Genomic DNA, 13110 nt, shown 5'->3' with positions numbered 1-13110 from the left:
AAATTCATGTTGGTAGCTTCAATGACACTGTCCAACCATCTTGTCCTCTGTCATCCCCTTCTCCTCTTGCCTTCACACTTTCCCAACATCAGGGTTTTTTCCAGGGAGTCTTCTCATGAGATGGCCAAAGTATTGGAGCCTCAGCTTCAGGATCTGTCCTTCCAGTGAGCACTCAGGGTTGATTTCCTTCAAAATGGATAGATTTGTTCTCCTTGCAGTCCAGGGGACTCTCAAGAGTCTCCTCCAGCACCACAATTCAAAAGCATCAATTCTTCAGTGGTCAGCCCACTTCCCTACATTGCTACTGGAAAAACCATAGCTTTGACTATGTGGAGCTTTGTTGGCAAGGTGATGTCTCTGCTTTTTAAGATGCTGTCTGGGCTTGTCATCACTTTCCTCCCAAGAAATAGGAGTCTTTTGATTTCGTGGCTGCTGTCACCATCTGCAGTGTTCATAGAGCTCAAGAAAGTAAAATCTGTCACTGCCTCAATATCTTCCCCTTCTGTTTGCCAGGAGGTGATGGGACCAGTGGCCATGATCGTTTTTTTGATGTTGAGCTTCAGACAATTTTTTTGCGCTTTCCTCTTTCACCCTCACTAAGAGGTTCTATAATTCCTCCTCACTTTCTGCCATCAGAGTGGTATCATCTACATATTGGAGGTTGTTGATATTTCTTCCGGCAATCTTAATTCCGGTTTGGGATTCACCCAGTCCAGCCTTTTGCATGATGTATTCTGCATATAAGTTAAATAAGCAGGGAGACAATATACAGCCTTCTCGTATTCCTTTCCCAATGTTGAACCAATCAGTTGTTCCATATCCAGTTCTAACTGTTGCGTCCTGTTCCCCATATAGATTTCTCGATAGACAGATAAGGTGTTCCAATGGGATACTTCCAATGGGATGGACGTATGGAAATGTGAAACTAGCCATTTTTCAAGTCTATTGTCATGAACCAATCATCTTTCCTCAGGAGGGGAAGAAGATCACTCACAGCCGTGTAAAGATTGGCAGTAGAGTAGCAGAAGACAAAATAAAAGGTAATATTGATGGTAAACTGGGGATCCTGTGTGGCACATGCAAATTCAACCATATGAGAAACTGTAGCGATCTATACTGATACTATGATGTACAGTATGATGTGAACAGCAAAGGTATTAAGTCAGAAGCAGGCAAAGCAGATTCAGAACTGAGGTAAATTTGCTGAGGCCTGCTTAGGCATGTGCAGTGGAGCTACAGGGTATGCTGCAAAGTGCTCTGCACAGGTACAAGACGTCTACATGGGACCCACAGGGACCACAAAATACAAGAATTATTCTGTTGATTACAAAGGAGATTCTATCACTAATGTGCTTTGAGATTAAACTTATTTTGTCTAATTCATGCGAAGTTTTTTTGTCTAATTCATTCTAAGTGGGGAAAATAAAGAGTTCTAAAGGGGAGGAAAAGGGAAGAAAGTGTAGCAAATAGGTAATTAACTCAAAAGTAAAATATTCCACAGCACTGTATTTGTGATTGTGCTGTTACATGCTTTTTGAGCCTTTCAGTGCGGTTTCTAAAATTCAAGGCAATTATTTTGCCTCTTGAAACAGCTGATTTTACTTCTTCGTAATTGAGGACTATGCATTGTATCAGTTAGACAGCATATGCTAAAGTAAAATCCAGCATTCAGGGCAATTTTGGCCAGACTGTTAAGTATTCTACTAATGAACATCAACATACGTAGTACAGATATATGGCAGACACAAAGGAGATCAAATGCTCACTTTTCAATTAATACACATGGGTTTTCGTCAACATCTGGACAACTAGTTCTTTGCCTAAATAAAATCCAACACTTGTGCTAATGAGTTTGCACACACATATGTGCATACACAAACTGGCATACTCACGACATAATTCCCAGGTGACGCAGAAGAATATGGTATCTAAAGGGGAAAAAAGAACAAACTAAGCTTTTTTAAAAAAGGAAGCACTGATTTTCACCTTAACTTTTAATTTTTAAACCAGTTTCCAAAAAGAAGAGAACAATGAAATCAATGAACCATGAAATCCATGGCTGAAATCCAATAGAGTAGGCTCACTGAATCAGTAGGGAGCTGGTGAGTAAACAGCTGTGTGAATTCCATTGATTTAACAGACCTACTCTGGTCAGAAGTTACTACTGGATATCACCCAATAAACATCATTTAACTGTACTCATAATTCCCACTAATTAAATCATGTTATAAGAAGTCTGAAGAGTAGCTCATTATTGATTTTCCATGTTAGCAGTTGTCTTCTGGCAACAACATTTTCAATTATGAATACTATATATGGTAAATTAGCACAATTAAGAATGAAACAATATTAAAACACTATTAAGTGTTCACAATAATAGAAAGTATTTTAGTCCACATTTATAAATAAAACAACAAAGGCAGAGCACTGAATCAAGAGCAACCCAACAACTGGGTATCAAAAAAGTTAATACAATGGACACGGCAGCATGACAACTGGGAAAAAACAACAACCATTCCTAGATAATTTCAGCTAAAAGACAATAGGCAATTATATTACCTCAGTAGCCAACTCTCTGAAACATGAAGGACTTTATTGGATGTCCCAGGGCAAGGAAGTTAAAAAAAAATTGAACCCTTAGTTATTGTAATGAGAGGAACAAAGAACTATGGGCATCCTCTGAAAAGGTTCTAGATTGTAACCACCTTCAAGAACTTTGGAAGGCAGAAAACACAGCATTCCTGAACCAGAAGGCATTCATGTTGATAAAGTTATAAAGTGAGGAATGCATTATGTGCTTTTATTATTCTTGTTTTACACTATAACATATACTCACGGAATTGGCATTTGTCGGGTTTGGCCAAGGTCTACCACCTCCTGGTCCCCTAAAATGTAGAAAATCACACAATAACTGAGTCTGAGTCAGCTTTGACTTTTGACTGAATATTTTTCTCTCTCTAAGTAAGAAGAGAAGAGTACTTGATTTCAGGTAACTGTTTTGTATGATAATACCAATTAATAATGAAATTATTTAAAATATAATATTTTGTATAGCACAGGAGCAATACCATCATCAGTGGCAGATTGCCACTCATTAAAGACTTCTTTTTTGAACTTCAAAGTATGACAGCTTACACATAATGAGATGAAACTGTGTGAACCCTGGAATTTAAAATATAAGTCTTTAAGCAGCTGAAATCCCTCTGTGATAATGACATCATTCCTGATGGGCAGGCAGAAATGGCCAATGGGATTTTGGGTGATGTCTTACTGCACCTGATGTAAAAAGACTTGTCTTTCCAAAACTACACACAACAAGCTTGTTAGTTGCTAATATGTCACAAGACCATGCCTTTTCACTACTGTATACTGGCTGTCCTTACTAGTTTCCTGTCAGCAGAACTGGTTAGAATCACAGAATCATAGAATAGCAGAGCTAGAAGGGACTCAGAGGGTCATGTAGTCCAAACCCCTACCAAAGCAAGAGATCCACAGCTAAAGCATCCCTGTCAGATAGCTATTGGACTTCTGTTTTAAAACTTTCAGTGAATTTAACCCCCACTCCCCAATCTTCCAAGACAGTTTATTCCACTGTCAGATAGCTGCTCTTACTGCCAGGAAGTTTTTTTTTCCTTCCATGTTTAGACAATATCTCATTTCTTGTAATATGAATCCATTGTTTCCAACCCTTTTGGAAATGCAGAATATAAGCTTGCTCCACCTTTCACATGACAGCCCTTCAAATAGTGAAAGATGGCTATGGCATCAACTCTTCGCTTCCTCATTTCCAAACTAACAGCTCTTTCAAATATTCTTCACAGGGCTTGGTTTCCAAATCTTTTACTATCTGGACCACTCTGATTTGAACACATTCCATCTTATTGATATTTTTCTTAAACTGTAATGCCCAGGTTTGGTAAAGTGAAAATGAAAGGCAAATAATTTATTTCAATTGTTTATTAAGGAGTAACTGATGACCTTGGGTAGCTAAGTTGCTTAGGTTCCTTCAGTGGCATTCTACACAGAGATATCTGGCTCCACAAGAAACCTTTTAATAACTGACATCTACGCACAGAGTTGTGAAATGCTTATCTTTCTCTGCCATAGGCTAATGAAACTATGTACAGAAAGGGGAGAGACTGTACCTCCTCACATCATCATCTTTTTTTTAAACAACTGCATCTCTAGTAGTGAGACCAATTTTCTTCTTGAAAAACATTTAGATAATGGAAAATCAAGCAAGAAGAATTTCTAAGGGGATGGGGAATAAAAGCACTTTAATACCTACCTACATGAGGATAGAAAAGGTCTTCTTAGTGGTTGCCACAACACTCTGAAATACTCTGCACAGAGTATCTCCCTTTCAATTTTCAGAAAGCTAGTCAAAACAGAGCTCTATAAACAAACCTTTAAGAACACCCTTCCCCTGCTGTAGATACTGTATTGTTTCAACCAAATTTAATTTTAAAACTTGAAATTCTGCTCAGCAGTTGCCATTTTTAAAAAAATAGTTATTTGCTATATGTGTTTTTTATTACTCCTTTCTTGAGGTGGGGTTTTTTGGGAGATTTTCTATGTGGATGTGAACCACACAAAGTAGTGGATTTGCATTAGATGGATGTGGCGTCCACCCTCGTGCCCCTTTGCTTGACCTTCAAGCCTCTGAGCACACAAAGGCCAACACTCTCTTCTTTTACACTTGCTGCCACCAGGTGATCTCTAAATCACCATTACTTCATAAAGGTTCAGGTCCACACTTCAATTTCTTTTAAATAAAACTTCAGTTTATTAATTACTGTACATAGATTGATTCATGAATATCTTCAGTAGTTAATCATTCCTCAGAATTTCCCCAGACTACATACTCTATTACTCTGTCTGGCTTTTCTCTCCTGCCTGACTCTTACATTTCTCTAACTGACTTTAACTAAATCTGACTCTGATTCTCTGACTCCACTTCTTATAGCATCTCTCTTGGCTCCGCCTCTCAGCAACATGAATATTCATAAACCATTACATCATACAACAAGAACCATAGATCTAATAAATGGAGAACGCTACAAGGGACAGTATAGAAATGCAATAAACAAATAAATAAATTTGATCAAAGACATCTACCACACATGTACACATTGATACATCTTACTGCAATTAGATTTTAACAACAACAAAAAGATAACTATCCTTACTATAAATCTTCTAGTGGCATACCATATTACTTACATGTTCATTCCAGGCATCCCAGGACCACCTAAAGCATTCAGTGGCGGCCTCATTGCACCTCCATAGTTCTGCAATGATAACCAAGGGTCAGACTACCACAAAACAAAAAAACAAAACCAAAGAGGAGGGGGGAAAGAAAGGACAGCAGGTTAATGACTTCCCTAACACATCTGCTGATTGGATAGGCCAGTGCTATACTGTACATCTTCAGGATTTTAGTGGCTTTGATTTGGAAAATAATTATTATTCCTATACTATCATTAATTTAAAGAAAACTATTTAGTATTTCCTAATACTTGTGTTATTTTATCAATGGAAGTGTAGTAAGCATTCTTAACAAATACTCACTCCACTTATTTCATTTAGGCTAGTACCGTTGTCAGGAAGGACCAGATTTAATGTCCATCAGATAAAAGCTGATTCGATATTCTAAAAACATTTAAGAACTTTCAGTTCGTTTGTTTTTTTAAGATGTCTTACTCAGCATTAACTTTTAGTAATGTTTACAGCATGTGGTTATATTAGTTATTATGATTGCTATGTCTATTTAAGAAGCCGATTACAGAAATTAACAGGAAAAGTATTCAGGAGATAGAATCTTCTAAAAGATGTCCCCCAATGAATCTACTCAACAAACCTGTATTCTATAGTTTATGCTCCAACTACACAAGCACACAAACAATTTGACAGTATGATATGGTCCTGGGGCCTGTTATATAATACTGAGATCTCCCAGAAATATATAAAATTAATTTGCTTCTGTAATTTTCAGGTTGAAATTAATCTTTATCAACAATAGCCACAAAACCCCACGGCACTATAATGTTAAACTGTAGTCAAAACTACATAAAACTGTTTAAAAGTATTGTTCTAAAGAACTTTACTGTAACAACGTATGAAGCATTTTAAAGTGCTATCTGTCTAGCAATGCTGTTCTATAGCTTCTGTCTCAAAAAGGCTTGTATTCTGAGGGGCCCACCCAGGTTCCTTTGAATGGAATTTATGATCATTCAGTAATGGAGCTTTGTGGATTATTTTCTCGGTGTAAGAACACCATGTTTTTACTAATGATAACCAAGTGACAAAGTTCATGACTACTGCCATTTATAAATAGTGGTTGAATAGTGTATGAGAGAGCGAGCAATTCATCAAAAGCTACTCAATGCACCTGTAGTTAATTCAAGGATAAATTTAGTTAGTTATTTTTGACAGACTATCGCTAAAATTATTTTTTCTGCATAAAGGTCATTTTATTATCCATTTCTTTACTACAGTTTAACAGTTTCAAAAACAAGAGGCTAAATCCAGTATTAGTCCCAACAAGACATATTAAAATCAGTTTATTTGTGGAACTTGAAAGTAGAGCATTTAAAAAATAATTGATTCTTTCACATATGTTTAATAAAGCCAAATGTATAAAAGGTAAAGGCCATCTGAAAAAGTTTCCTACTAAAATGATTCAGGACGACAAGGCAGCTAAGAACATAAAATTTGAAAAGGCCCTGAAAAATGGTGAACAAACAGCCAGGAATAATCCAACTGTTTCTTCTTTCTAAAATATATTTTGCATTTGTTTCCGAAATAGCTAATACAGTTCAACTCAATGTTAGGTTAAAACGAAATGCTCTTTCCATGTGTAACTTTAGTTAGTGTGCAACTTTACTTGACATTTTATAATGCTTTCTTTGTTTTACAAAGAAATAATGTTTCACACTGCTGTTTCTTAAACTGTGTTCTGGAAACACTGCAGCTTGTCCCAAGTTCTTTGTACTCCACAATATTGGCTCCTATATATGGCAATTCACTTACAGAATTGGTGAAGTCCTATTGCTTAGTATAATAAAGTACAACTACAGTAAGCCACATTGAATCAATGGGGTCTGGTGAGTAAATGCCTCCTTAACTTCAATTGATTCATTGGATCTAGTTGCATCTTATACTAAACAACGGGATTTCAATCATTATGGAATCAAAGATCCATGTACAGAAGCAGTATTACTTCCATATAGTTGATGTGGATAACTGTAAAAAAAGGTCATCTTCATATCCTATTTCTAAGTGTCTAGACTAGAGGCATCTTTCTGGCCACTGCTGAAAACAGAATACTGAACAATATAGACCTTGGTCTAATCAACCGAAGGGTAATTCCAGGACATGGCAAGCACATTCTGTGTGAAGTAATACCTTTATATGCAACAATTACAATGGTGCGTAACTTTACCATATGACTATACATTCTTATATACTTAAGAAAAATGAAAATTCCACTAAATGTGAACATGTGAATTGCCAAACAAGCATTATACCTGAGGTCCTAACGGAACCATTCCTCTGGGAGGAGTCATTCTCTGCATTGGTCCACCCATATTTGGATGACCTGAAAAGACACAAGGCATTTTAGGGCCACCACTCTGAATCAATTGATCAGATGAACTTACTGAAGTTTGGTTGTTCTGGGTTTTTTGGGCTCTTTGACCGTGTTCTGAAGGTTGTTCTTCCTGATGTTTCGCTAGTCTCTGTGGCTGGAGTTCCTATTCCAGAACAACCTTCAGAACACGGCCAAAGAGCCCGAAAAACCCACAACAACCATTAGATCCCGGTCGTGAAAGCCTTCGCGAATTACTGAAGTTTGTTTATGAGCAGAGTGATAATTTCAATCAGATAGGACAGTGGTTCTTAACCTTTTTGAAAGAAACGCCCCCTTGAGCCATTGAGGAAGTTATCATCGCCCCCCCTCCCCACGGTGATTATATCTTATTTATTTATTTATTTATTTATTTATTTATTTATTTATTTATTTATTTATTTATTTATTTATTTATTTAAGACACTTAAATCCAATGACCCCTGAAAACAAAATTAAATTCCAAGAAAATGAAATGCCCCCCCCAAAAGTAACATGTAATGATTTAGTTGCAAGTGAATTTTAAGACGCAAAAAGAAATATAAAAAGGGCATGAAAACAAATGCAGGAACTAAAAATTTCAAGACAAAAAGTCTGAAACTAAATTAAGATTGGAGGAAAATATATATCCATGCACATTGTAAAAAGGTTGCAGCCATCTTCACAGGTTTGGCTTGCTCCAGCGCCCCCCTACCGCCCCCCTTCTGCTCCAGCGCCCCCATGCTGCCCCTTTTCATTCTACCGCCCCCCTGAAAAATGAAATCGCCCCCTGGGGGGCATTATCGCCCACATTAAGAACCACTGAGATAGGAGACTGCTCACAGCTATTAATTTTTAACGATATTTTAAAAAAGAAATACATGGCAGGTGAGGTGCTATTATAGATAAGTTATTTCTTTATTCTTACACAGATGAGAATACTTCTAAGATTGTGATTGCCACAACGACACTTGCAAGCATTACTGAAAAAGAATGCCCCTCTTATTTAGAACATTAGCTTAATAAATATGTAAAAGAAATAAACAAATTAATAAAATTCATCCTGAGCAACCTATTTATTGTACACAAATCAGGAAGTGTATCCTTCTTTTTGCATCTGAGTAAACAATAAAGTAAGATTCTAAGCCACTTCTTTGGGAGATAACAGTGCTACACAATATTCACTCATTATACAATAAGTCTGCAAATATTTCTTTAACTTGGTGACAGTGCTATATAATACATTAAACTATAGGATATGCTTACGTTTATTCAGAATGATTACAGAAAAGTAACTAATAAACTCTAATGACTGCTGAACACAGCACTACATTCTCTGTATGTTATGGTTCTCAAGATGCACCCCAAGTAACACTAACTTACAAAAGGAACATGATGTGAAGTATGCAAGGCAGGCTTATCCAACCTGCGGCCCGAGGGCCGCATGCGGCCCAGGTCAGCTCATAATGCGGCCCAGTGCAATTTTTTATTTTTAAAGAAATTCCAAGTTTCAAGATACACTGCCGGCACTTGCGGCCGGAGCATGTCACAACAGTAGAGGGAGAGAGAGGGAAGGAAGGAAGGAAGGAAGGAGTGGGGGGGAGGGGACAGGGGGGCTGTGTGACTGAACTGCACCATCCCCGTTAATAGGTGGACCCCCTCCCGGCCCCATAAAGCTGCCGGAGTCGAAGCTGGCAGCCTCTTCTGTCTGAGATCGCAGCTGCCGGTAAGCATGCTTGGAGCGAGGCTGCGGAGGACGGCTAGGGCTGCCCCCCCATGCGGCCCAAACCAAATGTATGTGCGGCCCAAACCAAATTTTCATCTTCTAATGTGGCCCAGGGAAGGTGAAAGGTTGGACACCACTGATGTAAGGAATCTGAAACACCAAGGCCTTGCAAACAAAGGCCAATACCCGATTACAGTAATGTGGAACAGGTGGGTAATCACACAAATCTCACCCCCATTCTGTCAGCTCCCCATTGTGAGATTAACTGCATGGCCCATCTCCCAGCCAGTGCAAGAACAGGTACCCAAAGAGACCCTAATGGAGGACATGGACTGCCTTTCCACTGCAGGTTTCTACAATAGGATACTGCCTAAAATTTTTAATTCCGCTCAGTTTTGATAAGATACATATAACTGTCTGCAAACAGTTGTCATGATGCAAATTAGACAACAAACCAAATTATCAAAACTCAAGAGTAAGTCACAGTAGTTGCCTATTTTATATTGAGATGTGATTGCGTTAAACAGTTTCTCTCTTTCATCATCTGCTCATATAACATGCATAAGAAAAATTGCAGAAACGTCCCACCTGCTGTCCCATAGAGACACCCAATACACCCTCTAATTTTCAGCTCTGTTGGGCAGGGCTCTACCTCTCTCTCATGAGACTTCACCCCTGCGTTCCATTGAACCTAACATGATCGCTGTGCGGGGGAGGAAGAGAGCTATGCACAGGGAGGCACAGATTCAAACATGCATGCGGGGCATACAGGCAACTTTGGTGACATCCATTTTTTCCCATTCATCCAAAGACCTGACTGCACTGACAAGTCAAAGCATTATATCTGAAGTGGCATCTTTCATCTACTGACAATACTGTTACCTTGTTGCCGTGTTGGATCCATTCCACTAGGCAATAATGGCTGACTTCCTGGGACACCTCCAAGTGCCTAGAAAGAAAAACACCAACAGGAAAAGTCATATTTTTTTTTGCTGAGAAAAATGTCAACAGCATTTTAACTGAATAAGAAAGGATGTTTATTTTGCAATATATGCTACCAACTGTAAAATAAAAACAGCAAATGCAATCCCATGAAAAGTTTCACAGCGAAGCGTATGCAGTCTGAATTGATAAATCTCTAAATTCTTTTCCTTACATTTTTAGGGAGATGGGCTCAGATTTTCCTTAGATATTCAAAGAATCGATAATGACTTCAAAGTATGCCTGACTTTTGGATTAACATTGCCCACACAATTATTTGATGTTAATAAATACACATTACTACAAAAGTCCTATACGAAGTTGAGTGGATATACAGAACTGCTGGATACTTCAGTGGTTTAGGTATCTGGACACACAGCCAGAGGCTGGGAGTTCAATTCCCCACTGTATCTGCCACCGGGTCCTTTCCAGCTCTGCAGGTCACATATATATGTATTTAACCATGATGTTTTTAAAAAAAACTTACATAAAATAATGTAATAAATACAATAAATGTACCTGTATTAATCAATTATTTTAAACTGACCAAATATTTTTAGTTTTTAAAATACCATACACCACCTCTATTTGAAAAATGCTTCATACATTTGCTTCATGACAAGACAAAACAAGTGTCAGGGACCATTATATGAGATTACTAAGGGCAAAGGTGCTAAAGCTCCCTGATAACAATTGTGTAGCTTTTCGAATGCTAAGGGAGGCTTATTATATTTGGTCCCTGCAAACTGATAAACTATAAAGCATGGACGCTGTATGACTCTAACCCTTACAGATGGCACTGCAGCTAAAGGATGGCATTACTGATGTTGTCTGTTTACAATACATTTATTGGTTGTTGTGGGTTTTTCGGGCTCTTTGGCCATGTTCTGAAGGTTGTTCTTCCTGACGTTTTGCCAGTCTCTGTGGCCGGCATCTTCAGAGGACAGCACGGAGTGTGAAACGTCAGGAAGAACAACCTTCAGATCCTGGCCGTGAAAGCCTTCGCGAATACAATACATTTATTATTTATTTATTTTATCCTTCCTTTCTGCTTGAAAAGGACCCAAGGCAGCTTGCAACAATGAAAGACAATATTTGAAGCGGAAAACAGAGTTTGTAATAGAGTTTATTTCACATCAAACAGCTGCATTATTTTAATAGTTTGTATAAATTATTGCACCCAAAATAAACTTCTGCTTTCAATGCTGAGTGTTCTTTTGCTTGCCATTTAATCTGCATTTCACTAGGGAAAACATTGTTACCTGGTTGGGTATCCTTAAAGGTGGCCGTGGGCCTCCGGGATATCGGGGGGACATGAAAGGCTAACAAAAGAGATAACAGCATTAAGAATGTGCATACAAGCATTTTTAATAAACTGTTTGTAAGACTTGTGTGTTAACACTTCCACTAACAAAAATAGCACATTGTCTGAGCTGCACCAAATGTCCTTATACAGTACTTCTGTTTAACTTATAAAGACTGGTTACTATTGAAAACCAGAGACATTCTGCGGCCACTAAGCACCAGCATATCCTACCCCAGAAAAATAAGACACTCCCCACTTCAGTGATGTGTAACTATCTCCCAATTAAAATTAGAAATCAAAGAACGGCAACATTCCAGATGTTATGCTCAGCCATTCACTCTAGCTTAATAAAACACAATATGAATATGCAGTGTGCTAGGCCATCACATGGAAAGGGAACTTTGTGCATGTGCTCGCAGGAATTGGGAATGAGCTTACAACTGGTGTTGCAATATATAACACAGTCGCTATGCACAGTGGGCTGCATTCTTTTAAAATGAAGGGGGTTGGTTGGTATAAAACCTCAGGGTAACAAGCACCAAGGTATGTGGGTACAAATCTAGGGTACAAAGCAGTACAAAGCAGTGAAAATTGGTCTATTAGGGAAGCCTTGCTCTTTATGAGTGAATGAGTGTGAGGGTGGAGTGGGGAAATCAAGTATCAGAGTGAATGATTGCCTGCTTCTTTGTATATGAATTTCTGAGAGAGAAGGCCTGTGTAGCGATACCAATTTTTGCCCCGGCATTCCTCATTATTGACTGTCATGCGTTCTGTCTCTTTAGTCAAGGATCATCAACAGCTACCATCAGATAAATTTGAGATAAAATTTATCAAGAATATATAAAAGATTTGTGACTTGCTCCTCATGCTCCCCACTGCTTAGCACATAATTGAGAATATCAGCAGAGATTGATTAGTTGCCAACTAGAAGTGACTAAGTGTTATAGCTTTTGCCTTCCACATACGTAACAAAGCAACAAGATTTCAGCCATGATCTAAAACACTACGTTATCAAAAGAACTAAATCACTAATGTAACCAATTTCAAAGGTTTAAATAGAGTCTCACTGTTGTCAGACTCTCATCTTTGTACAGTAGACCTTCACTGACAGATTACAGTGGTGCCTCGCTGTAATCTTTTTGCCATCGCAAGAGCGATCGCTTTGCGATGGCCCCTATGGGGAAAATTCACTTTGCGATGATCGCGGGGGAGCGCTCCCCCACGATCATCGCAAAGGCCTCGCCGGTCAGCTGTTCCAAAAAAACAGGCTTTGGGCTGCTCATGGGGAAGCACTTCTTTGGGAGCAGCCCAAAGGCTCGCTTTTTGGAACAGCTGACCGGCGGGGCCTTTGCGATGATCGTGGGGGAGCGCTTCTCCGTGAGCAGCCCAGAGGCCCGCCCATCAGCTGTTCCAAAAGGCGGGTGTTTGGGCTGCTCCTGGAGAAGTGCTTCTCAGAAGCAGCCCAAACGCCCGCCCGTCAGCTGTTCCAAA

The 13110-nt window shown here is 38.7% G+C and overlaps 1 protein-coding gene across 19 annotated transcripts in view; it reads right to left on the bottom strand.

Annotated features, from left to right (window-relative positions):
* The window catches only part of SSBP2 (single stranded DNA binding protein 2), a 164683-nt gene that overhangs the window by 20064 nt on the left and 131509 nt on the right, over positions 1–13110 (bottom strand). For 10 of the 19 annotated variants that reach the window (XM_072992595.2, XM_072992596.2, XM_020790264.3 and 7 more), the window contains 6 exons: positions 11576–11635; positions 10215–10281; positions 7530–7600; positions 5224–5291; positions 2837–2885; positions 1893–1928 (listed from right to left, as the gene is read on the bottom strand). In XM_072992595.2, the coding sequence (XP_072848696.2) occupies positions 1893–1928; positions 2837–2885; positions 5224–5291; positions 7530–7600; positions 10215–10281; positions 11576–11635 (351 nt within the window). Of the gene's footprint in view, positions 1–1892; positions 1929–2836; positions 2886–5223; positions 5316–7529; positions 7601–10214; positions 10282–11575; positions 11636–13110 lie in introns of all 19 variants that reach the window. The other 9 variants (XM_072992593.2, XM_078386394.1, XM_020790263.3 and 6 more) reach the window with 1 other exon arrangement.

The sequence above is a fragment of the Pogona vitticeps genome, chromosome 2 (assembly GCF_051106095.1).
Source record: "Pogona vitticeps strain Pit_001003342236 chromosome 2, PviZW2.1, whole genome shotgun sequence".
Lineage (NCBI taxonomy): Eukaryota > Metazoa > Chordata > Lepidosauria > Squamata > Agamidae > Pogona > Pogona vitticeps.
The sequence above is the reverse complement of the archived record's forward strand: the minus strand, read 5'-3'. Positions and strand labels throughout refer to the sequence as shown.